Source organism: Chionomys nivalis, chromosome 24 (assembly GCF_950005125.1).
Source record: "Chionomys nivalis chromosome 24, mChiNiv1.1, whole genome shotgun sequence".
NCBI classification, from domain to species: Eukaryota; Metazoa; Chordata; class Mammalia; order Rodentia; family Cricetidae; genus Chionomys; species Chionomys nivalis.
Window position 1 is genome coordinate 42,948,100 of NC_080109.1, and position 25,398 is coordinate 42,973,497.

The following is a 25,398-nucleotide window of genomic DNA, read 5'->3' on the forward strand; positions in this document are numbered from 1 at the left end:
TCTCAAATGGACTATTCCCTGAATAGATCAAATCCTCGAATTTTATAGGTCTCTAGTAAGAAATGGCTTATGCAGAGAGCTCACCTAACCACACACACACACACACACACACACACACACACACCAGTGCGAGTTCAATAAGCACACATAGAGTGAATGAAAAAATAGTCTCAAAGTCAGCTTGTTGTCAAGTCTTCCCCTGGTGGCAGATCACATTCCTGGGCACTCTGAGCAGAAAACACGGTAGGATACAGTGCCAGGTTTTAAGAGCTCCCATCCTTTCTGGTTCAGAGTAGAATTACAGAGTAGTCAAAACAAATCCCTACGATTCCCCAGAATCCTTTCTGCTTCGTGTTCTTCATTCACATGTCAGACAAGTCGCTTCTGCCTGTGACTGGCGACCAGCAAAGTTCATACACTAGGCAAAGAGTTTTCTTCCTTGTGAACAACTGCATGCATGACAATCTGGATGAACAAGTTCACATTGTAGCCTACATGACTGACACAATTGAACCTATTTCCTCTGCGAGGGTGTTTTTTTAAATCATGGATTTTTAAATATTCTTTTTATATTGGAATCTCATCAGTTCTAAACAGTATTTTTTAGCAATAGTCTGATAAAGACATCCAGGATTGAACTTTATTCCAAGCTTTGGATTGGCCAAAAGGAAAAGCGATTCTAGTTTCTCTCCTAAAAACAAGTCAGCTATGAGGGTCTTGTCTATGCTACAGAGAATACACACAGCACCTAATATGGCCCACTCTGACACTTAAAAGATTAAGACAGGAATGAAAATCTAGACACTGTGGTTCTTCTTGGTATAACTTATCTTATTTTAAAACTTAGATTTATTTATTTTATGTATTTGGGTATTTTGCTGCAAGTGTGTCAGTGTACCACACATGCACATGGTGAGTGTGTTGTTCACCACACATGTACATGGTGCCACTGGAGGTCAGAACAGGGCATCAGATCCCCTGGGACTGGAGTTATAGATGGTTGTGATCGACCACGTCAGTGCTCAGATTTGAACCCTCAGATCGTCTGTGAGAGTAACAAGTGCTCTTAGCCTCTGGGCCACCCCTCCAGCTCACTCCTGCTATATTTTGAAGTGGTTTGTGGCATAGATGTAGACCTGGGTAGCACTTGTCAACATAACTACAGTCTGAAGAACTGCTTACATCCAATTAAAATACGCATAGCTCGTCTGGGATATATATTTTGTAGCACATTCTCTGGCAGATTTGCAGATGGGACTATTAAAATGTGCCGATCATTAGCAGTTTAAATAAGTGACAATTATTTTATCCAGGGATTAATTTTTAATGTGGCAGTTGCTCTTAGACAGACTGACGCCAGGTCATCAGAGGGATAAACTTCGAAGGAAGGAGGGGATTTTTTATGTTTTCAAGACTCTCAAGCTTACACTTCTCTAAAGAGGTGAATGATTCCGTCAGTGCTCGGAGACACTGGGTCTCAAAGACTGTACTGGCTGCAATGCTGTGACCTGATTTTAACATAACCAAATGTGGAAAAGCACGCGAACTTTAACAGAGAAATTCCTGAAATATACTCTTGGTATGGGTACTATGAAATTAATATACACACCCAGTAACTATTTCCTAAAACCACACTGCAGAAACAAAGGGCCCTGAGGGTTCTTTTCCAAAGAATTCTTTTGATGACGATTTAACGCTTTTTTTTTTTAAAAAAAATAAAGCCACTTTAGAAGGCAAATCAGACAAATCAAATAATAACCAATCTAGATAACAAATGACACATCGAAACTACACAAGACTATTTTGCAGGGTGGGACAAGTGACCACAAAGAGCAAAATGAAGAGTTGGGAGACCCATGTTCAAGTTAAAGTTCAGAGAATATCACCCACTGGGTGTGTACCTGTGAAGGTCTGCTCTCATTACTAGTCTTGAGGGAAAGTCCTTGGACTTCCAAACCAATCCCAGATAGTATTGCATTTTTGCCCACACAGTGTCTCTGCCTAGTGCATGGCCTGAGAACTCTACAGTTGCTCTAGTTCTCATTGTCCACAGTTTCACTTTCTCTTAACAGGGATGTATACAAAAACAGTGTGGTCAGGCACCGTAGCTCTCGAGGGACTTGTAACTGTGGCGCTTGTCAGATCATTGGCTAGAGGAACTGAGTCAACGAGAGCTGCCAGGAGAATCTTACTGAACATGGCCTGAATGTTGAATGTTAGTGGCATGCTCCAGTCTATAATGAAAGTAACAAGGGATACATCAGATTTCTGTGAAATGCCATGCCACCGTAGAGGAAAACCAAAGCATCCTACATTCTTCTTTATTCTCCTACAGAGAAGAAACGTCTGTGTACCTAAGGTTAGCACTGTGGAAATGAACAACCTGATGTCTTGTAACTACAAGAAGATGCCCCCAATATTCATATTTTGGTTTAACATGTGCTGTGCTCTAGTTGGCTAGGAGCATGGAGTTCCTGTGCGCTATTGTGTGGTCGGTAAGTGTAATTACAATAGTGTGCTCACAGGTTCAAAAAGCTAGAAGAAAGAGTTCTCAAATGTTTGTGAGTGAGCGTGTGTGTGCAGGTGTATGTCTGCTGCAGCTGGGTTCTTGTGCATGGGGAGGCCAGGAGTCAACCTTGGGTATCATTTTTCAGAAGCCTTGATTCTTGAGACAGGGCCAGTCACTGGTTTGGACCTTTCCAGTATGGCTAGGTTGGCTGACTAGCCTGTGAGGCCTAGGATTACAAACCTGCATCGCCATGGCTGGCTCTTTATGTGGGTTCTAAAAGACTGACTTGGGTTTTTATGCTTGTGAGGCAAGTACTTTACCAACTGAGCTACTACTTTGGGCCCTCTGAGATTTGTTTACCTTAAAATAGGATCTTTAGATGAATATATTTATCCTGATTTAAACATTGTGCCTATGTGCATATATGAAAGCATTACATGGGACTCCTTTCATATGTACAATTGGAATGTTTTATGTATCAGTAAAAAATGAATCTAAAGAATTAATAGGTGAAAAGGGGTAATAAGAATATATACTTTGCCAAAACTAAAATATAACCCCAAACATAAACCTTATCTATTTCCTAAGAAAAAGATAGAAAAGCAAATTTAAAAGCATAGGAAATAATTTCAATATCATTTTATAAATGGGTAATCAAATATCATGGGTGAGTCCATTAAACAATTCTTTTTTTTTTTTTTTTTTTTTTGGTTTTTCGAGGCAGGGTTTCTCTGTAGCTTTGGTGCCTGTCCCGGAACTAGCTCTTGTAGACCAGGCTGGCCTCGAACTCAGAGATCCGCCTGCCTCTGCCTCCCAAGTGCTGGGATTAAAGGCGTGCGCCACCACCGCCCGTAAAGAGTTTTTTTTTTTTCATTAAACAATTCTTATTTGAGTGTCTTAAAATCTTAGTCCAAATAATGTCTTCTAGTTCTCCCATTGTGTCACATAAATCACAAACACAAATGCCTGTGAGCGTTTTCCCTCGCAAAATTGGACAAGGGTTCAGACACGGCTTCACAACACAGTGAAGAAACCATACCTTGAAATCATACGTGGCATCTGGGTTCTCATCACAGGCAATGACTTCTGGTGCCATCCAGTAGGGGGTCCCAATGAATGTGTTCCTCCTGCCCACTGTTCGGTCAAGCTGGGCACTCACTCCAAAGTCCACTATTGAAGAGAGCACAGTTGAGTAGATTAGGACCTCAGGCTGGATGTGAGAATAAAATGGATATGCATTCCTCATGTGTAAGATATATATTTTAGCTTGATTTATTTGGTCAGCTTGGCACAATATATGGAGAGGAACCTCAATTGAGAAAATGTCCTTATCAAGTTGTATGTAGGCAAATCTGTAGGGCATTTTCACGATAGATGCTTGATGTGGGAGGGCCTAGCCCATTGTGGGTGGAGTCATCCCTGGGCAAGGGGAAGATAAGAAAGGAAACTGAGCAGGTAGCACCGAGCAAGCCAGTGTGCAGCTCTCCTCGATGGCTCTGCTCCAGCTCCTGTCTCCTAGTTCCTGCCTCGAGTTCCTGCTTTCGACTTTACTCACTGATGGACTGTAACCTGAGACTTGTGGGCTGAAATACACCCTTGCCTTACCCAAGACGCTTTTGGTCATGGTATGATAGTACAGCCATAGAAATCTGATTAGGATAGATTTGAACCACTTCTCACGCACATTTTCTGGGACTGAAAAGCTCCTAAGATCATCACCATTCATCCCCTAGAACACTTTTATCCTCCACCAATGAGATTCTATACCATTGAGCAATAACAACCTATGACCCCCACTTCACCCAGTCCTCCTCTTGCCAACATCTCTAGAACACCGGCTATTCCAGTAAATGAATGGGATCCCACAGAACGCATCTTATTTCACTTAACACAATGTCCTGAAAGCTCACGCGGGTTGTAGCGTATGTTAGTTTCCTTCCTTTTTAATGGGCATTTGGTCCCTTCCACCATTTATATACTGTGAACATATACCCTTAAAATGCATGGTTAAGTGGGTAAATACACCAGCAAGGAAATCACGAATTGCTGTATTTGATTATACCAAGACTCCATTGAGACCAAAAAGTCAGGGGTTCAGTAAAAGACGGCACAAAGGGCAACACAAAACTGTGATTGCGACCTAAGGGCTAGTCAGACTGTCAACTTTCCAGACCATTCCTGCCGCTGCTTAGCAGTGCGACTAGTAAGCAAACCACCCCTATGTTAGGTTTACAAATCCACAATGCAAAGATGAAGATAGCAAAGTGGAATGACCCTGTTTACAGGAGATAATCGAAGTGCCTCTTGAGAGATGTCGCATACATTATATTTGTAAGAAGTGCTTGTTAATAGCATCAGGACATCCCTGAGGCCCCATCACCTAGTCTCTATGAATGCATCCATTTAGCCTTCACCGTGTATGCTACTGTTTCGAAAAGCGAGTGTTCATGTGATGAACGCTTGACTCCAGTTGCCAATAGAATGGGAAATTATATATTTTAACAAAAGGAAAGGGCAAATGCTCACATTTCTTTGGAAATAATCCTATGACTAGCAAACCCCTTGTAGATAATAAAATGAGAGCAAGTGCAGATTTTTTGTGAAGGACTCTAGAATACTTTCAGCTGTCATCCTTGCTCAGTCTAGAGCCACCTCAGGAAGAGAGTCTCTGAGAGTTTGTCTAGATGGGGTTGGTCTGCAGGAGGACCCAACCCACTGTGAGTGACTCCATTCTCTTGATCTGGGTCATGGGCTGTCTCCAAGTGGAGAAAGTGTGTGTGTGTGCATTTACTGGTCCTGGATATGAGTGCGGTGCGACTGTGTGCATCAAGTTCTCGCTGCCTGACGTTTCCCCTAGTGCTGGACGGTATCCTGGAAATGCGAGCCAAGCAGAGGAAGGGTAAATGTAGCCCTTCCTCTGCTAAGCTGCCTTTCACCCAGGACACAGCGGTAGAGATCTGACTAGGACAGGTTCTGACAGGCTGAAGAACAGAGTTTCCCGATCACCAACTCTAGCAGGGTGAAGCGGGGTGATCAGGGTGCACCCGAAATGGACTCTTTAGAATCCCCTTTGCACAGATGCCATGGGGAACTAGAAAATGAATTTAAAAATAACTCAAGTGCCAGGGAAGTTAGCAGGACTTGATGTGAATACTTTTGATGAAACAAAACAACAGAAAACACCTGAAACCTAGAGTCACCCTTGTCTGTCACAGCAGCAGGGACTTAGACCATGAAATGCAGGGGGTGTCGGGGCCCTCCACATACTCTACACAGTGTCTAAGCATAGGGTTCCAATCACCCCACAAATCATTCTTCAGAATGAGTGGGGAAACGCTTTGTGAATACACAAAGAGAACATTTTCCTTTCCTCTTTGGGGAAACGCCCCCATGTCCACAGTGACAGATTTAATGTTCTAAAAGGACTGTTGACGGTGATCGACTCCAGCAGGGCCACGGCTCATGAGTGCTGTGCGTACCTAGCTTAACTTCTGCATTTTCAGTCAGCAAGACATTCTGCCCTTTAATATCTCGGTGAATCACTTTGTGCTGGTGCAGGTGACTCAGGCCCTGGTGGAAGGAGAGGTGAGAGAGTTAACAGAACACAGCACATTTTTGAATGCTAACAATCACCCTCAAATAACTCGTCCAGTGATATTTAAAGGAGTATGTTCTCATTCTCATACACGCATGTTGCTGTGTACAGCCACAGCACACAATTGGTTCCGACTGAAACACACACATAACATCATGCTGAACAAAATACACCAGATCTGATACCAGTAAACCAAACTACACTCATGATGGCATGGCTGGGTTCCCACCCGCTCGAAGCTCAGTTAACGTGGTGCTGTGGGCGTGAGTCTGCCTTTATGGGCTAATTTGTAATGGGCACATTAATGGTTTGCATAGAAAACTAACCTGACTTCATCAAATTTAACTTTTGGAAGGTATTTCAATTTACAAGTTATTTTCCATTTTAATTAATCACAATGAAACATGTTTTGGGTCTGTCGAGAGCTTTCCCAGTGTGGGCTACATTAGGAAAGAAATATGGACTGGAGAGATAGCTCAGTCAGTCGGGTGCTTGCCTTGTGGAATGGGGACTACATTAGATGTCATGATGACAAAGCTCCAAGCCAATGGCAGTGCTCACAATGCAGGGGAGGCAGAGGTAGGTAGATCCACTGGGGAGATGGGGAGGAGCTCACAATTCTGAGGAGACATAGCTAAGTGGATAGCTGGAGGGGGGCATTGGGAGGGGCTTACAAAGCTGGGGAGGCAGAGTTAGGTGGATTGCTGGGGAGAGTGGGGAGTGGGGAGGGGCGTACAATGCTGGGGAGGCAGAGCTAGGTAGATTGCTGGGGGGGGGCGGGTAACAGGAGGAGCTCACAAAGTAGGGGAGACAGAGCTAGGTGGATCACCATGGGGGGGAGCAGGGGGAGGGGCGGTGCTTTCTGGACAGTCAGCCTAGCAAAGTTGTTGATTTCCAGGCCAGAGAGAGACCCTGTCTCTAGTAAAGCAATAAGGACAGCCGCTGAGGAATGGCAGCTGAGGTAGCCTTATAGCTCACACAGACACAAACATGCACACACACATACCCAAAAAGGAAATAACTTGCTTCCTTAGTTGGCACCTACCATGTCACTTCAGGAATTGATAATTTTGAAACTGCTGATTTTGTGACAATAATCAAAAGACATTGATCTGCTACTTATGACATCATGCTATCAGGCACCCAAGTGTCGTTATACTATTATGATTTTTCTGTTCTTTTGTTCTACATAAATATCATAATCCATCACTATATAAAAGATAAGGCCTACATACACACATACACACATGTCCACAAGTCTCACACATGTGTGTACACGCACGCGCGCGCGCGCACACACACACACACACACACACACACAATCTGATTTCTCCTGGTTGGAGAAACAGCCTAAGAGTGTGTGATTGGATGGTGGGAGGCACTGTTTGGACAGCACATTTTCTTTTGTATCTGGTCAGTTTGGCTCTAATTAGGCAGTGCTCAGCTTTAAGTGCCTTCTTTTGTAGCACATAAATGCAAGCGCTTGCAGGCCTGATCCCCCCCCCCCCTTTATCCTGGACCAGAGTGGTTGGGATGCTATAGCAGAGCACACATGTGAGTAAGAGTCTGTGCAGTGAATCAACTCCAAAAACACTGTGACGAGGGACCTCAGGTGATCAAACATTTTTTTCACCGGTGCTTACATCACTTGGGAGGATGTACTGAAAGGGGGGAAGAAACGCACTGTTTTTAGGCATTTAAGAAGTCTAGGGTGCATATCTATGCTGCCTTCAGATCTCTGGGAACAAACAGCTGGTCTCCTGCTGGATTTTCCCACAGTGCTAAGACAGGCAGGCGTGGTGGCAGGGAGCAGCACTGTTCCTGGGGGCCTCATAGATTCTGGTGCTCACAGGGTAGCCCCAACTACTAAAGGTTTCATGCTTCCTCTGACTGGGCAGCAGATAGAAATTCACATGGAGTTAAGGGCAGATAAAGCCTTGGAGAGAACTTTCAGCCAACGTGGAAATCAGTCGGCTAAGCTAGCGTCTTCCCAAATTGTGTTTTCCTTTTTATTTCACAAATAACTTCTGTGTGCCCGAAGCTATACATTGTCGTTTCTATCTTTTGTCATAACAGCTTTGGTTTTCAGAATTGAGTATGAAGGTGGGGAAATGGTTTGGTCAGCGAAAGGCACGCTGAATGCTGTGACTTAAAAAAGAGCACGTGAGACAAAGATACCATGCGACATGGAGGAATTTTTATTGCGGGGAGGGAGGGGTAAGGGAATGGAAAAAACAGGAAGGGGAGAGGGGAGACTGGCCTCTAGAGGCAGAAGTGGCAGAGAGAAGAGGAAAGAGAATGGGGTGGGGGTGAGCAAGGCCCACCTTTAAAAGGGAACACAGTAAATGTGCACAGGAGGGACTGTTAGTGGCTGTAGCTGGGTACACAACCAGCTGTTAGAATAAAGCCACTAAATACATTTCTACCACACTTAGAAGTTTCTCTAGCAAGAATGAGCAGAGTAGACTATCTCCCAAGACATCCCATGTTACCTGAGGGAACTGGGGAAGGCAGTGCCCACTTGTCACCTACCCGTAAGATCTCCCTGCAGATGTATGCGATCCATTCTTCTTTCAGTGTGTTGCCTTTCGTGTTCTTGATCAGGTCAGTGACGGAGCCAGCACCGCAGAACTCCATCACCAACTGGCAAGAGAAGGAAAGAGCCATGTGTTAGATCATGCTTGGCTTCACTCCCTCACTAAGTTGGGTTTAGAAAGCACACACACACTGCCCTCTGGTCTGTAGTTTCTGAATGCCAGTCCTGCAATGAAAATGTAGTAACCACAAAACAGTGTTTAAATCACCATCCTTTCTATTAAGTCCTTGTAAAAATCACAAGAGAGCAAAGGTTACTTTTAATATTGCTGATTGAGGAAGTGTTACTGAACGTTGAGACTTTTCCTTTGAAAACAGTCTTTTCTCATCCAAAACGTCCCAGGCACAGCTTCCCCACCCCTGCTCCCCCTAGCCTTTTACTCAGAAACAACTTAGCATAAACTTTATAAACTTTGAAAACTTAACGATTGTTTTTGTTTTTTTTTTACTTGCTTATAGTTAATTGTTTTATCCAACTTAATGAAGGACTTGAATAACAGCGAAATGCCACATTCAACATGACATTATGGAAGAGGCAGCTCAGCTAGATTGTTCTGCTGAGAATGTATCGATATTGTATACTGAGCACACATAGAGAGCCTTGTTTCATTGGAACAAAAGCCACATCTCATGGTGTGTTGACATTTAAGAATCTTGATTAAAGTATATTAAAATCTGCAAAAAAGGTTTTTATAATTCAGTTTTGTTGTATGTGTGTATGTACATGAGTACATATGTGTGTGCATGCATATATCTGTAAGACATAGAACAACTTGGGGGGGGGGTCAGTGTCTCCTTCTACCATGGAGGTCATAGATACCAAACTCAGGTCATCAGACATGGTGGCAAGTGTACTAACCCATCTCGCTGACCCAAAATTAATATTATTTTGAGCAATATTTTATAGCCAGAAATAAGGAACATTCTCCATATTCTAAGGCTTGCTTCTTTGTTTGTTATGAAATAGGGACAGATTAACAACTAAGATGAAGTTAAGGCCATCTCTGTGACTTGTGTTTCCTACATAGCAGGAGCCTTCCTCTGTCCAAAGAACCACAGTCCTCTAGGAAGTCCCAGTTAGACCAATGCTAGTGTAGGCTGTTTATGTTATTGGTTTAGATGTGACACTGTAAGCTGTCAGAGGGCAGACAATCTGGTTTTAATTAACTTCAGTAAGTGTTCCCAGGAGGTTGGACACATCAAATAAACTCAATAAACAATAAACTCTAATTTAGCACCTTTCATCCAAAAAAGCTCCAAGCAGTCTATAAATATAAACTCATTATTGCACTCAGTAACTTTATAAAACGGGCAAAGGGTAAGCATTGCTGCAGACTAGAATCCGGAATCCGGGCTTCCCATTCATTCCCAGGTCTAGAAAAAGCAACTCCTTTTCATCCTTTCTCTTTTACATAGTCTGCAACAAAAGCCCTCTTAGTTAGAAGAATGTTGCTTTCGTAATTAATTACAAATAATTTAGAATAATTAGTAATCAATCCCCAATTTGATAGGAGAGAAACAAAGCAGAGGCATAATAGAGCCCACATGTATGTATCAGGTCTGTGTCACTAGCTCCGTAAAAGACACCTCCAGGAGCTCAGGGAGAGAGCTCAGAGGTGAAAGATCTCACTGGGAAGAGTGTGTGGACCCAGGGTTCAGGACCCACATAATACGGATGCCTTTGGCTGCCCATCTGTAAATCTGGCCTCAGAAGATGGAGCTGCTTAGTGAGAGCAGCCACATCAGTGAGCTCTGTGTTTGACTGATAGACCCTGCCTCAGGGAATAACGTCTAAGAGAGATCCCGGATGATCTGACATCAGCTGTAGTCCTTCCCATGCACAGATGCACACATTCACACACATGCAAAACAGACAGCACACAGGCATGCATGTGAACACACACACACACACACACACACACAAAGTGGGGGGGGGAGGGAGAGGAAAAAGGAAAAAAAAATTACCCAACTGGGTGCAAAATCTTTAGGCAGAAATTAAACTGTGCAATTGTGTTCCTCTTTCTCTGTATGCCTGATAGACTTAAAAAAAAATCACAAATGGTGCTGAGGATGCAGCTCAGTTGTAGTGTGTTTGCCTAGCATGTGCAAAGCCCTGGGGTTGACCCTCAGTACCACCTGAAAACCCTACATTGGGAGGTGGAGGCAGGAAGAGCAGATATTCAAGGTTAGCCTCTATTCTTCCACAGTGTGTTTGAGGCCAGCTTGGGCTACATAAGACCCTGGTTCAAAAGAAAACAACAAACAAAAACACACAAAATGATTTCACCCACAAGTTCCTAGAGCCTGTTCTGATTTGACATATAGCTGGAGCAAAGCTGGCTCTCATAGGAAACTCTTGTTATCTTTTCCAGAGCCAGGCTGCAGGAAACTTCTGTAGGAAAATGGGAAATATGGAGGTGTAGAATAAACTACATTCCAATCAGGAAGAGCTAAACTTCTTTCATATGTTATAGCCAGGCAGCTCACAAAGACCACAGAATCACATCAAGGATTCTGGGGTCAATTTGACAAGCCCTTTAGTGGTCAGAGAAAAGATAATTGGTATAATGAATAACCACACAAAGCAATGGTGTTGCCTAGAAACACAGAATGTGATAATGAAGTCACTCGCAAAGAGAAAACTGGCACAATTAGAAGAAAAGACGGACCTGAGCGGACAAACGGCTTCGTGAAGTGAGAACCAGGAGCTGTCCTCGCATTGTTGTTCGTGTGCACGTACACATGATGGACTACACGCCAAAGCACGTGTGTGGAGGCTGGAGGAGGACACAAGTGTGCTTCTCTGTAGCTCTTGCCTTGTTCCCTTGAGAGACAGGGTCTTTCCTGAACCTAGAGCTCCCAGGGCTTTTGTTAGGCTGGGACAGCAAGCCCAAGGGATCCGTCTTTCTGTCCTGCCCCCAGCACTGCGATTATATGTGCTCGGCCATGCCTAACTTTGTTTCCCCTATTATTTATTTCCCTTTATCAATGGATTCCTCACAGGGCTGCTCAAACTTTTAATGAAAGAGTTAATTTTATATCTGTACACACTGCCTTGTGATTACACTCACCCCAGCGACCTTCTCACTTCTCTCCGTTTGTCTTCACAACCATTCCCACTTCTACCCCTGTGTTCTGTGCACACCCTCCTCCCCTATTTCTTATCTTTTCAGACTCCCTGTGGGCAGTTGTGGCTGCTATGTGTTTGTGATTGCAAGGGCAATCTCACGTTCAGAAGACAGCCCAATGGCACCCTTACCTTTCAGCTCTCTAAGTCTGTTCCTATGTGAGCGCTGGAGACCTGAACTCGGGTCCTCACTCCTGCACAGCAGGTACTCATGCCCACTGAGTCATTTCCAGCCCTATCCTGGCTTTCTTATATAACTCTAATACTGGATACTTAAATAACAAAATGTAGAAAATGTCTATTCATAAAGATAAGTATTCTACCTGACAATTAGAAAAATAGAAGAGGATTAGAATGTCACTATTTTATATCTCGTAAGAAACTAACACACTGGGCGTCGATCATCCATGATAGCTAACTTGAAAATGTAAGAAATAAATATGGTTTGTCTCATAAGAAGAGAACGCAGAACTGTCTATGAGTCAGCACTGCTGAAACAACAAACAAACCTCACAAATGTAAATCTGCCCCAACCTTGAGTGCCAACCGCCTACCTCATGGAAAACTGGAGGACTGAGGGACACAGGATTCAGCCTAGACTAGGAAACCTGTTTAGACAAATAGTTTCTTAAAAAAAAAAAAAGGATTTATTTATTTATTGTGTGTACTGCATGTATGCCTTCAGTCCAGAAGAGGGCACGGGATCTCATTACAGATGGTTGTGAGCCACCATGTGGTTAATGGGGATTGAACTCAGGACCTCTGGAAGAACAGCCAGTGCTCTTAATCTCTGAATCATCGCTCCAGTCCTAGACAAATAGTTTCTTCACAAACAAATGGCTTGGGAGGAAGAAAAGATGATGAAAAAGAAACTTACAGACTTAAAATCCTTTAAGCACACATCAGCACATTGAGATTGCAATGGACATTACTTATGTGAACATCAATTTTAAAAAGTAGTTGTTAAAGGTCTGGTTGTTTGTCTTACTTGTAGTGCATGCCTTTAATCCCAGCACTTTAGAGACAGAGGAAGGTAAATCTCTGTGAGTTCAAGACCAACCTTTCTATATAGTAAGTCCCAGGATAGCCAGGGCAACTCAGGGAGACCTTGTTAAAATGAAGAAGAAGAAGAGGAGGAGGAGGAGGAGGAGGAGGAGGAGGAGGAGGAGGAGGAGGAGGAGAAGGAGGAGAAGGAGAAGAAGAAGAAGAAGAAGAAGAAGAAGAAGAAGAAGAAGAAGAAGAAGAAGAAGAAGAAGAAGAAGAAGAAGAAGAAGAAATCTAAGCCAGGAAAAACAGCTGCCAGTTTAAACAATTGCAACTTTTCATATAAATGTAAGTATTTGAAGATACTAAGGAAATATAGCTTGGATTTTTTTAAAGTGTGATGATTCTGTGGTTATTAAAAAAATAATAACCATAGTTAATACATAAATGCTGAAACACTTTTATGTAGACGGAATGTTACTAATAAAGTGAAAAGAAGAAGTCATAAAATATGGAAAACTCTCTTAAATTTCATTTTATTATTTTGTGAATATGGGCATTTTTCAGCAAAATATATCTGTGCACCACATGTGTGCAGTGTCCAGGGAGACCAGGGAAGGGCAGCTGATGCCCTGGAAGTAGAGTTACAGACAGGTGTCACCCTCCACATGTGTGCTGGGAATTGATCCTGGGTCCTTTGGAAGAACAGCCACCAATCTTAATTTCTGAGCCATCTCTCCAGCCAAATATTAAAAATATTTATAACTTGTGTTTGATAAGGATATGACATCCAGAATTTATCAAAAACTCTTACAAGACAACAAAAAAGATCCAGCTTAAACATGAGCATAAGAGTTGGGTGTGGTGGTGCACATGTGATAGGCAGAGACAAGAAGATTGCAATGAGCTCCAGAGAAAAAACTTGTCTCAAAAAATACCAATAACAATTTAAAAATAAGAAAATAAACCAATGAAATGAAGTGAAGGTGAGAAAGAACCTGAACGGACACTTTAAATTTTAGAGTCTACAGAATATATGAATCGGTGAGCAGTGGCGTGAAAAGATGCTGATGCTAAGAGCATTATTTGTGAAATAACTGGTAATGGCATGGAAACATGCTGATAACAGTGTAGCCATGAGAAAATATAAATCAAGGCCACAATGAGGTGTCACAATCCCCACAAGAATGAGGATAATCTTTAAAAATGTAGGTCAACTGAAGCTCTAACTCATTGCTAATGACCACATGGTGCAGTAACTCTAGAAAACAGTGTCAGAGTTCCTCAGCAAATTAAAAAATAAAATCAGCATAAAACTCAGTTGTTTCACTTGGAGATTTATACACAGAGAATTGAAAACTGATGTTCAGCCAAAACCCACCTAAGAATATTCATAGCAGTACTACTTATGGAAAATAAAAGTTGGAAACAAAAATTTCATTAACAGATGAACAAATAGATTGAACAAACCGTGGTATGCCCATACAGCTGCTAGTATCCAGCCATGGGAAAGAATGGCTCACTCAACACGGATGGACTGTGAAGATATTATGATGAAAGAATACAGACAAAAGTGACCATGGAATATGTCATTCCAGTCCTATGAAACAGACTCTCTGGCAATGGGAAGCAGATCCAGAGCTTTCCTTGGCATGGGCACATGGAGCAGGAGTGACTACCTAATGGATATAGATTTTTCAGGGTGGAGGGGCATGAATAATTTTGGAGCTAGGAAGTGTGGGGGTGTTTTGTACAACACAATGAATATACTGAATGCCTCTGGATTGCTAATTTAGAAAAAGCTAAAATTGAAGCAATTGTATACTTTATGTATTTTGCCAGAATTAAAAAAAAAAACTATGCTTGATTTGTTTCAATGCCTGAGTGGGGAAGCAGAGGGTCCTGGGGGAGACGGGGGTTAGACAGTGGTGGGAAGCTGCCAGGCTAGCTGGGGTGCATAGGTTTTTCTCACCATGCAGTTCTGTCTACTTTTGTGTATTTAGAGGCATTTTCTATTTTAAAGAATACCATTGTGTAGAAAATCGTGCTTCAGTGCCATCAGGATGTACCAAAACCACCGAGACAATGACGGGAGCATCTACCCACATGAGCCAAACATGCCAATCACAGACAGAGTGAGAAGACCTCCTGGGATGCACCAGCAGCTCCCATCAGTGGGAGAAAATGTCCTACTATTTAGGCCACATAATTGCAGTTCCTAAGGAGAGAAGTGGAAACCCAGCAACTCCAGCCTTTCAAAATTAGATTGGACAAAATAGTTTCGAATATTCAGTAGGAAACAATCTGGCTCTAGCCAAGCACCAACGTCAGTGATTTCTTTAATCTGCTTCTCCATTCAGCTCCAGCTGAAGGCTGCTCGATTCTTTTCAACTCACTAAGGAACAAAATGATTGATAAATTATGTAATGGGACTTGGAAAAAAGAAGAAGAAAAGAAGTAGAAAGAAATTAGAACTTGCTAGCAATGGGTCCCTGAAGCCACACAGCAACACTGATAATTACTATCACTACACAGCAGGGACCTTCCCTCCCCATAAGTGTCCTCTTACTAAACAGACTCAGGGCTCAACATGCCAAGCCCTGCTGAGTGAGGTAAGTCAATAACTTCACATCTCAAAAGGGGGGTGAAATGCATCATTAATATCTCCCCTGAAAGACAGTTTTTATAAGAGTTTATACTGGGCAATGAGTCACACCAACACTTATTGAGAGCTTAATGTACTGGGACCTTAGAATTTGGTGACTTACAAACAAACAGCAACAAAAACTAAAGAGAACTTTTCCATGACTCTCCTTCTCTCAGTTCTGTTACTAATTTGGAATGGAGCTTCTTCTGGTCTTCTGCCTTACCCATAGCAAACACACATTAAGTCTACAGAGCAGGGTCAAGAACATGCTCTATCTCAGTAGCTTTGCGACCTTGGATATTCATTAGTTACTTGTCCCTGTTGCTGTGATAAGATGTCCTGATAGAAGCACCTTAAAGAAGAAAGGTTGGATTTAGGCTCACGGTTCAAGGGTAGGACCAGCCATGGTGGGAAAGGCCAGAGCTGGAGAATGGAGCAGCTGGTTACATTGTGTCCACAGCCAGGAAGGAGGACTAGAACAGCTAGTTACATTGTGTCCACAGCCAGGAAGGAGGACTAGAACAGCTAGTTACATGTGTCCACCACCAGGAAAAGCAGACTGGAGCAGCTGATTTACATTGTGTACACAATCAGAAAGGGGATTGGAACAGCTGGTTACATTGTGTCCACAGTCAGGAATGAAGGTTGACACAGCTGGTTACATGTGTCCACAGTCAGGAATGAAGGTTGACACAGCTGGTTACATGTGTCCACAGTCAGGAATGAAGGTTGACACAGCTGGTTACATGTGTCCACAGTCAGGAAGCAGGGGAAGAGGAATGATTATTCTCTACCCACTTTCTCCTTCTTGTTTAGGTCTGGACTCCAGTATATGGAACCGCATCACTCAGAGTGGGCAAATCTTTCTATAACAGTGAACTTAATCAAGTTAATTCTTCACAAACATGGCCAGATGTTAACCTCATCTAAATAATCCCTCAGCCTTGGTCAAGGACTAACCTAGTCTAGATAATCCCTCACAAACATGGCAAGAGGCTAACCTAGTCTAGATAATCCCTCACAGTCTTGGCCAGAGAACTTTCTCTTGTGATTCTAAATGCTGTCAAGTTGACAATAAGAGGTAGCCACCACAGACCCACTCTATAGCCACCACAAATTCAGTGTCATCCCATCTCCACTGTGACAAAGTTTAATGAACCACCACGGACTAGGAAGATGGGTCAGTTTTTGTGTGTTTGTCATGCAAGCATGCAGACCTGAGTTCCACACTCAGCGCCCGGGAAACCTGGGTGTGGTAAATCCACTTGTAACAGCAGTGCTGGGCAGGAAAAAATGGAAAGAGATCTAGAACATGCTGGCTAGACATTTTAATCTAATTGGCAACTTAATTAGGTAGAATAAGAGACCTCAACTTGTTCTTCTACACACACACACACACACACACACACACACACACACAGTGGACAGCTCCTGAGGAAAACAGCAAAGGTCAACTTTCAGCCTCTACATGCTAACACAGACATGTATACACAAACATAAATTAACATGCATACACACAAAGCCTCAACGTACAGATCTGATGTGAACCATGAGTTTCACTAATAAATGGAAAGCGGATTGTAACCAAAATCCACAAAAGCAGACATGACTTTCTGCCTTGCGGGGTGGAGTCACTCTGTGTGGAGGTCTATGTCACCTGCATGGTGACAGTGACTAAAATCCACAAAAGCAGACATGACTTTCTGCCTTGCAGGGTGGGGTCACTCTGTCTGGAGGTCTATGTCACCTGCATGGTGATGTCACATAGGACAGAGTGGAGGTTCTTCTAGAGCTTCTATGAAAGAGCACAAGTCATTTTGGTCATTTGTACTCCAAAGTGAGAAGACAGTCTACCCTGCAGATAATGGATCATTCTATCTGGAAGACGGCAGGGATGGGAGTGACAGAAGAGGGTGCTGAAAGACATCTGAGGTTTAAGACTCATCAACATCATCTGAACAACTGGGTCAGAGACTAAAAGGATGTCCATACCACTTGGGAAGAAATGAAGGAGGCTAAATTGAGTGTAGGGAGAGAAATGTGCCTAGACAGATGGGGACTGGCTTGGGGCCTGGAGGATGTATTCTAAAAAGAGCATGGTATAATGTGAACATTATAAAAAATGATTGCTTGGATAATTATGTCTGTCTAAGTTAAAAAAAAAGATGTTTTCTAAGAACTGAGTCCTGACACATTTCACAACTTGCATGGTCGATTGTGGAGATTTTTTTCAGTTGTCTTTTATTGCTGAGAAACACAATATTGTCCTTTAGTGGTGCTGGGGTGAGGGTATTACTTGGTGGTGGAGCATGTGAGAAGCCATGGTTCTAACATCTCTCTCTCTCTCTCTCTCTCTCTCTCTCTCTCTCTCTCTCTGTCTAATGTACACAGATAGAATACACACAGCGCTCTCTCTCTCTCTCTCTCTCTCTCTCTCTCTCTCTCTCTCTGTCCCTCTGTGTGTGTGTGTGTCTAATGTACATGCACAGAACACACACAGCTCTCTCTGTGTATGTGTTTATCTCTCTCTAATGTACACAGACAGAATACACCTGTCTCTCTCTCTCTCTCTCTCTCTCTCTCTGTCTAATGTACACAGATAGAATACACACAGCGCTCTCTCTCTCTCTCTCTCTCTCTCTCTCTCTCTCTCTCTCTCTCTCTCTCTGTCCCTCTGTGTGTGTGTGTGTCTAATGTACATGCACAGAACACACACAGCTCTCTCTGTGTATGTGTTTATCTCTCTCTAATGTACACAGACAGAATACACCTGTCTCTCTCTCTCTCTCTCTCTCTCTCTCTCTCTCTCTCTCTCTCTCCCTCTCACACACACACACAGAGTTATCCATGTGCTCCCCACCACAGAGAGTTATCCACGTGCCCCCCCACAGAGAGTTATCCACGTGCCCCCCCACACAGAGAGTTATCCATGTGCCCCCCCACACAGAGAGTTATCCACGTGCCCCCTCACACACAGAGTTATCCATGTGCCCCCCCCACACAGAGAGTTATCCATGTGCCCCCCCCACAGAGTTATCCACGTGCCCCCCCACAGAGTTATCCACGTGCCCCCCCACACACAGAGTTATCCATGTTCCCCCCCACACACAGAGAGTTATCCATTTGCCCCCCCCCACAGAGTTATCCATGTGCCCCCCCACACACAGTGGCTAAGGATTGTGCTGCAGTGTCTGCCTCCCAGGAGGGACAACAGTGTAGAGCCAGTCCTGACTTCTGTCTTCACAAGGCACAGGGCACAGGTCTTAGAAGAGAATCAGGAAACACAGCCACCTTTTTACAACCCCTGTGACTTCTGGGGGAATTTGAGGTTAATTCTGAGATGGTTCCCCTGTCCCTAAAGAATTCAATCACTTACTATTTGTTTGGCTTTAAGTTCTTATAACAAGGAACAAGGCCTCAAGACAGCATTTAAATATTGTAGTTGCTAACCCAGAATTCCTGGACAGGAACCCATTCCTCTCAAATGTCACATGTCAGTCCCCACAAGAATAAATGACAAGGACCAGATGCTGTCTCTTAATGGTGAAGGGCAGGTCAGAGAGAAGGGGTTTGAATGGGGTCAGGCAGATGAGTTCTCCTGAAGATGAAGCAGGCATCTGAATCAACTAAGGAAAGGTCTAGAAGCAACTTCCAAGAGCTCCCAGCCCCACAAAGAATTAGCCTAGTGACCTTGAAGGTTTAGAAACCACAGTGAGCCCACGAGGTATTTATATCTTGTGTAGTTGAGAATAGCCACAGATCAGATCCCATCTGCATGATTTATGATGGTGCGAATCAAACTCAAAGTCAGCAGCTTCTTAAGAAAAAGCTGCTTCACTAACCCGGGGTACCTTAAATCTCACAGTACAAAAGGCCTTTGTGAAGAAATACAAAATCAGCTTAACGGCCTTGTGTGTTCACCTCGGAATGAGCATGTAGTGGGGGGGGCGGGGTACAAAAACAAAAACCTTGATTTTATTTTATTTTGAGACTTCTCAAACAAAGTATAAGTTACAAAAAGATAAAAGGATGCCAAGTACCCAAATTTTGTCCGTAAGGCTTGTGGACAACCTTTTACTTTGTGAGTAACAAAGCATGTTGAATAATCAGAAACAACTTGGTATTTTTAGCAACCAAAGCCTGCCTCCAAGCCAAGCCCATGCGCGGTCAGTCATCCATGTCCAAGTGGACAGGAATCTCAGAGTCAGGGTGACAGCATTCATTTCACAAGGCAGGTGCGAACCGCAAGAGCTCCTGGGCCTTTCTTCTTAGTGAGTCTGAGTCTTCACATTCATAGACAAAGGAATTAACCTCAAAGATAGAAGAAAAGTAGCCTGGGCACCAACTCAGACAGTAAAGTGCTTGCCCCACAAGCATGGGCAATTGAGTTCGATCTCTGGTACTCACATAAAAATACAGGCAGAGGAGCTGGGGAAACGGAGACAGGAGGTAGATCACTGGACATGCTGGTCAGCCAGTGTAGCCTAATCAGCAAGCTCTAGGCCAATGAGAGGCCTTTTTGCAAAAAGTAAGGTGGATGGTTCTTGTAGAGTGTTTGAAAGGCTAAAAGTCAGGAAAGTTAGGCTGGGGATATGTTTCAGATTATAAGAAAAGCATTTGCTAGCCAAGCTAGAAGGCATGAGCTCAAACACCTAACATCCATGTAAACCCTAGGCCCCATTGACTATAACCCAAGTACTGGGGCAGAGTTATATAGGTGGATCATGGGAGACCACAAGCCAAGCAGCCTAGTCAAAACCATGAGCACTGGGTTTGGAGAGTTCGTCTTCAAAAAAATAACATGGGAAACAGACTGACAGAGTCACCTGCTGTTCTCTGGCTTCTCCATATAGACTGGTGTGTGCGGATGGACACAAATACGCACGCTCAGTGCTCCCCAGCCCAAAACACGAAAATACAAAAAGCAACCTAGACTTTAAGTATTGGAGTGGCGTACCTGGGCAGTGGAAGGTCTTGAGAAGCATGCTGTGAATAGGAGCTAGGTCAAAGTTCATCTGAAAAGGGAACCAGAAGTGTCCTAACTCAGTGTCCGGCATACATGAAGTCGTTTTTCTGTTAATGTGAAAGGCAGTGTAAACAGTTTCAACAAAATGCGTTGAAACAACTAAAGAAATTGGGTGTCCATCTTGTCAGTGACAAGACGTCTTGTCCCTTCAGTCCATAAACAGGGTTCTGCAGACTCTGCACTTTTGCTGGACACAACTGTGAAACCGGGTGCACTTTCTGACTGCGCTTACACCCGAGTCACTTGCTGGCTTTCTGCCTCCACCAGGGACAGGAGGCAGCCATCCCCCTGGCCATTTTAGATTCCCATATTCACAAAGTCCCACCTCTTGAGCTTTCTGCTCCCAAGTAACAAGATTCCATAGCTTCCCAGGCTAGTGACCAATATGGCTGCAAAGGAAGTCCTTTACTCAGAGAAGCAACACGTAGGGATTAAAATCAGTTTCTTTAAAAAGGGAAAGCTTCAGTTTTGATACTCAGAACTAAGAGAACATTTCATGACCCACTGCAAAGGCTCAGCTCCAGGTGACTGAACACTTGGGAGCATAATCCTCAACACCTCACAAGGAAATCTAATTTTTCATTTATTCTTTAAGAATTCCAAACATGTTTAAAATGTATTGTGATCACATCGAAGTAGAAAATGGTCAGGTTTAATGGATACCAAAGCTCCCGGCAGCCTTCCAGTCCCTCAGAGACGAGACTAGGAAGGAAGACTGGAAAACCACATGTTTATTCTCTGGGGGGCATTTTAAATACCATGTGGGCATGGTCTTGAGTATCTCTGGGGAGGGGTCATTGTTTGGCGGTGTTCTCAGAGGTGGAGTCTGGATTGAGGCAACTCCCAGGGCAGGGGGCTTGGGATGGAACTTCCACCCAAACATTCCAGATTCTTTGGATATGTGAAGCTTTAACCCAAAAATACTCAACCCCAATTCCTGTGCCCCTCTCCTCCCCTCCTTGCTATGTTCCCTTCCCAACTACAAGCCCTTTTATCATAGTGCACGGAGTTCAATCCAAGTTGTCTATAGGCACACGAGTGTAGGACCATGCACCGGAGTACAGGCAGTCTAGCTGGGGCTATTTTTCCTGAAGCAAACTGACCCTCTCTAGCAGAAGCTCTTCAACTACCAAGCCCCTGGGTCTAGGGTTTTGACCAGCTTTGTCTTGCGTAGGTAACTAGAGTCGCTCTGAGTTCAAAGGTGCAACAGCCTTGCAATGTCCAGAACACCGATCAAAGCACCCCTCCCTTATTCTGGCTCCTTATCTTTCCACCTCCTCTTCTACAGTCTTCTCTGAGCTATGTGGGGATGAAGCTGTGATATAGATGTCCTATGTTAGGACATTAAAAAATTGAAACAACCCAACTTGAATTGGGCATGGTTTCTGCTACAATGCAGTAGCAATAGAAATCGAAAATATAGCAAATTTGGGTTTCTGTATTGTGACCAACCTGAGTATGGGTAGTTATATGACATCATTCATTCAATAATTACAACATCTTACTCTGTGATGATCTCACATGGGGTAGGTAATGAACACAGGGTGTGGAGTTGAGTGTACACCAAGACAGGAGTCAGGGTCCCTGGCACAGGCTGACTCGACCCCTGTAGGTTCCGGGCGACTGAGACTCTACTTCCACGGACTCCTGCTATTTGGGATTTCCAGCCCAATATTTCTAGACCATTTGATTATTGTCAAAATTTTTCAAGGAGTCCAGACTTCCACATGAATCTGTTCAATTTTTCTAATATTGCCTTAATTAAAACATCACTACCTTATGGGGACCAAACTAAATATATTTAGCCTCCAGGCTGTCAGTTTGCAAACACAAAACCTGTTCCAACTAAGATTTTACAAAATAGAAACTAAATGTTAGACACCCTGCCTCTCCTGGGGCTAGAACCCAGATTTGAGGATAAACAAACCAGGAGACACACGTGTGCAAGAGAGCATTTTTCTGTGTGCTGGTGAAAGTGTCCTGCTCTATCACCTTCCACTGTCTTGTTCCCTGATGTAGGGTCTCTCACTGAACCCCATCTAGTCTGGCAAGCAGCAAGCCTCAGTGGTCCTCCCATCGGCTTTCTGCAGGCTAATTTTTTTATAGCCCTGAGGTTATAGGCAAGCACTCGGCCATACCTGTTTCTTTGCTTTAGCGCTACGCTCCAAGCTCAGTTCCTCACTGCTTCTGCAGAAAGCATTCTTACCCACTGAGCCATCTCCCCAGCGCCACAACATAGCATCTTAACTTTCTGCTCTATAAATCCACACCACATCACTGCAATCTAGTGAGAGGCTAATTTCGCTGTTTCAGCCCAATCATCTGTCATTATACTAAACCATTCTACGTTTCAGAAGTTAATTACAAACTTATTTCCTTTCATGGGGTATCTTGATCTGTGAATGCTGTGACAGTGTCAAAAGGACAGCAAAATATATGTGATTTCATGCTGTTATGGTTGAGAAACCAGTTTATTTCACAGACAGCACTGTCCCCTCTCTCTGGTATCTGAGTGTTTTCCAGCAAACCTGGAGAGCCTGGAGGGCCAGGAATGTGGTAGAGAGATGAGATGGTGACACTGTGTGTCCAAGCATCACTGCTTCACAGAGATGAGAATCTTTATTGAAAGAGCTCCCGTTTTTGATTTCCGGATCAGGCCCGAGCAGTTGATAAAGGAGAATTACTTGGCCATTATCAGAAGTGGTTGTGTTTCTGTGGAGCTGATACCAAACAAGAGTTTATCTCTCCAATAGGTCCGGTAGAATTCGCACAGATTACAATTCAATCAGAAGCCAACACCAACACAAGCGTCACCTGAGGAGACATATATTGCCGACCTCCCAATTCCAGTCAGGCCCGAAGGGCGTTTTTGAGGAATATTTTATGCAATCAGGCTAATCTCAGGTAACACATATTAGAAAGTATTTCTCCTGGCTGCATAGTCTTGTCTCTATAAAACACGTCTTTATATAACCGTGATCCTTGCAAAAATGTCAGTAGTCTGAAGAATCAACTATCTTTGACCTTTGCGATTATTTGATAAATCACTCCCCAAAGGCTGAGTGTGCTTTTCTACACATGTATTTCTTAGGCTTCATAGCAGCCTTTTTAACAGCCGAGAGTACCCTTTTTGAATACTAGACAAATTGTGGAATAAAGATCCACAGTGAAGTCAAATTTTTATTTATTATTTTGAAACAGTGTCTCACTATGTAGCCCTGACTGGCCTGGGAGTCACAGAGATGCCCCCGCCTCTGCCTCCCAGTACCACCATACCTAGCTCTCAAAATAAGCTTATAGAAACATAAAGCTCTAGCCCCACCCAGAACACCAACCTTTGATATCAGAAGCACTGACTCTGACCTCACATACCCCTGAGGAAGCTAGCTTATTGGCTTCACCACTGATAACCTTTGAAAACTTGAACAAATTTCTGAGCCCAGTCTCTTAATTTGCGCAATGGAAATAATAATTTTTAATTTGTAAATTGGCAACAAATATTTAGTTAAGTAATATGGCAGTGTTAACATCGTCATAATATTATGGTATGGTAACAGAACTTGGCTTACTGGTAAGTAGGCAGTAAGTCTTGTAAACCATTGTTCTTTATCTCTGCACTATTATTATTTTGTAACCAAATTTCAATCACTATTATGATCTAATATTAGCTTCTTATTGTCTTTAGACTGACCCCCAATTCTTGAATTTCTACCGCATAGAAAAGCAATTATAAAAATAAATTATGCTCTTGCCTTAGGACACTTTCCTAACCTGACCTCATCCTTAGTGACAGAGACACTGTCAAAGATGGCAAGTGGAGTGATCAGACCAATGGGACTTCTGGACCCAGCATATATGAGGTCACCCTCACCTTCACCCTGAGACACCTGCCATTACTTCTCCCTTTACCAAGTTCAAGAAAGGGGTTAGCTTCCTGTGATGGCAGATGATGGCTGTCAACTCAACACACTGGGAAGAGGGAACTCAGCTGAGGAGCAGCTCCATCAGACTGGCTTGCGGAAGTGTCTGTAATGTGGTTTATTTTATTATCAAATGACATAGGACCCACGTGGCCATGGACAGTGACATCACTTAGGCAGATCAACCTGGGCTGATAAGAAAGGGATTGGAAGTGAACTTGGGAGCAAGTTAGTAACTAGTTTTCTTCCATGGCCTGTGCTTCAATTCCTGCTTTCAGGACCTGTAAACTAAATAAACCTGTTCTTCCTCCAAGTTGCTTTTAGTGCAGTGTTTATCCCAACAACAGAAACCCCAAAGAGACCAACCTCCTAAGCGTCTCCCCAGCGTCTCCCCGGAGTCCCTCCAGGCTTCATTTTGTGCATCAGATCCTATTTATGCTGAGAGCTCTCCAAAGGCTCCCCACCATCAGGTGAAGTAAAAGCTGAGGTCTTGCCAGTGGCAAGCAAGAGCATGGAGGATCTGGGCTAGGGTCTCTGTTCTATATTCTGTCTTCTACTAACTTTCTCCCATTCACGGTGATTGGATTCATCCTTGTTCCCAGGAAATGGATTCATCACCTGCAGTGCCTTTCCTCCAGTTACCCATAGCAGGGCTTACCCTGACAGCTCTGCTCACCACACATGTTAAATTCACAACACTCTAACAAAGCACTACATACCATAGGCTGGAAGACCTGCTCAGCAGAAATACCTCCCTTTTCTGGAGGCAGCATGGCCAGGCTGCGGTGAGGGTTATCTTCTGCTTGTAAACTGCTGACTTCTGTTTTTGCTTACTTAATTTTTTTCCCTCTTTTTTTCTGCTAAGTGTGGGATCTCCTGAAGTCTAGGCTGGCCTCAAACTTACTCTATAGCTAAGGATATCTCTGAACTTCTGATTCTCTTGCCTTTATCTGAAATCTCCAGATTTCTACAGAAGAGAATGGAAAAGCTAGCTA

The 25,398-nt window shown here is 43.5% G+C and overlaps 1 protein-coding gene across 6 annotated transcripts in view; it reads right to left on the reverse strand.

The window, feature by feature from the left end:
• Tnik (TRAF2 and NCK interacting kinase) overlaps nt 1-25,398 on the reverse strand; it is a 385,833-nt gene that overhangs the window by 114,642 nt on the left and 245,793 nt on the right. For all 6 annotated transcript variants that reach the window (XM_057756804.1, XM_057756803.1, XM_057756801.1 and 3 more), the window contains exons 5-7: nt 8,637-8,747; nt 5,989-6,079; nt 3,549-3,679 (exon numbers count right to left, since the gene is read on the reverse strand). In XM_057756804.1, the coding sequence (XP_057612787.1) occupies nt 3,549-3,679; nt 5,989-6,079; nt 8,637-8,747 (333 nt within the window). The remainder of the gene's footprint in view (nt 1-3,548; nt 3,680-5,988; nt 6,080-8,636; nt 8,748-25,398) is intronic.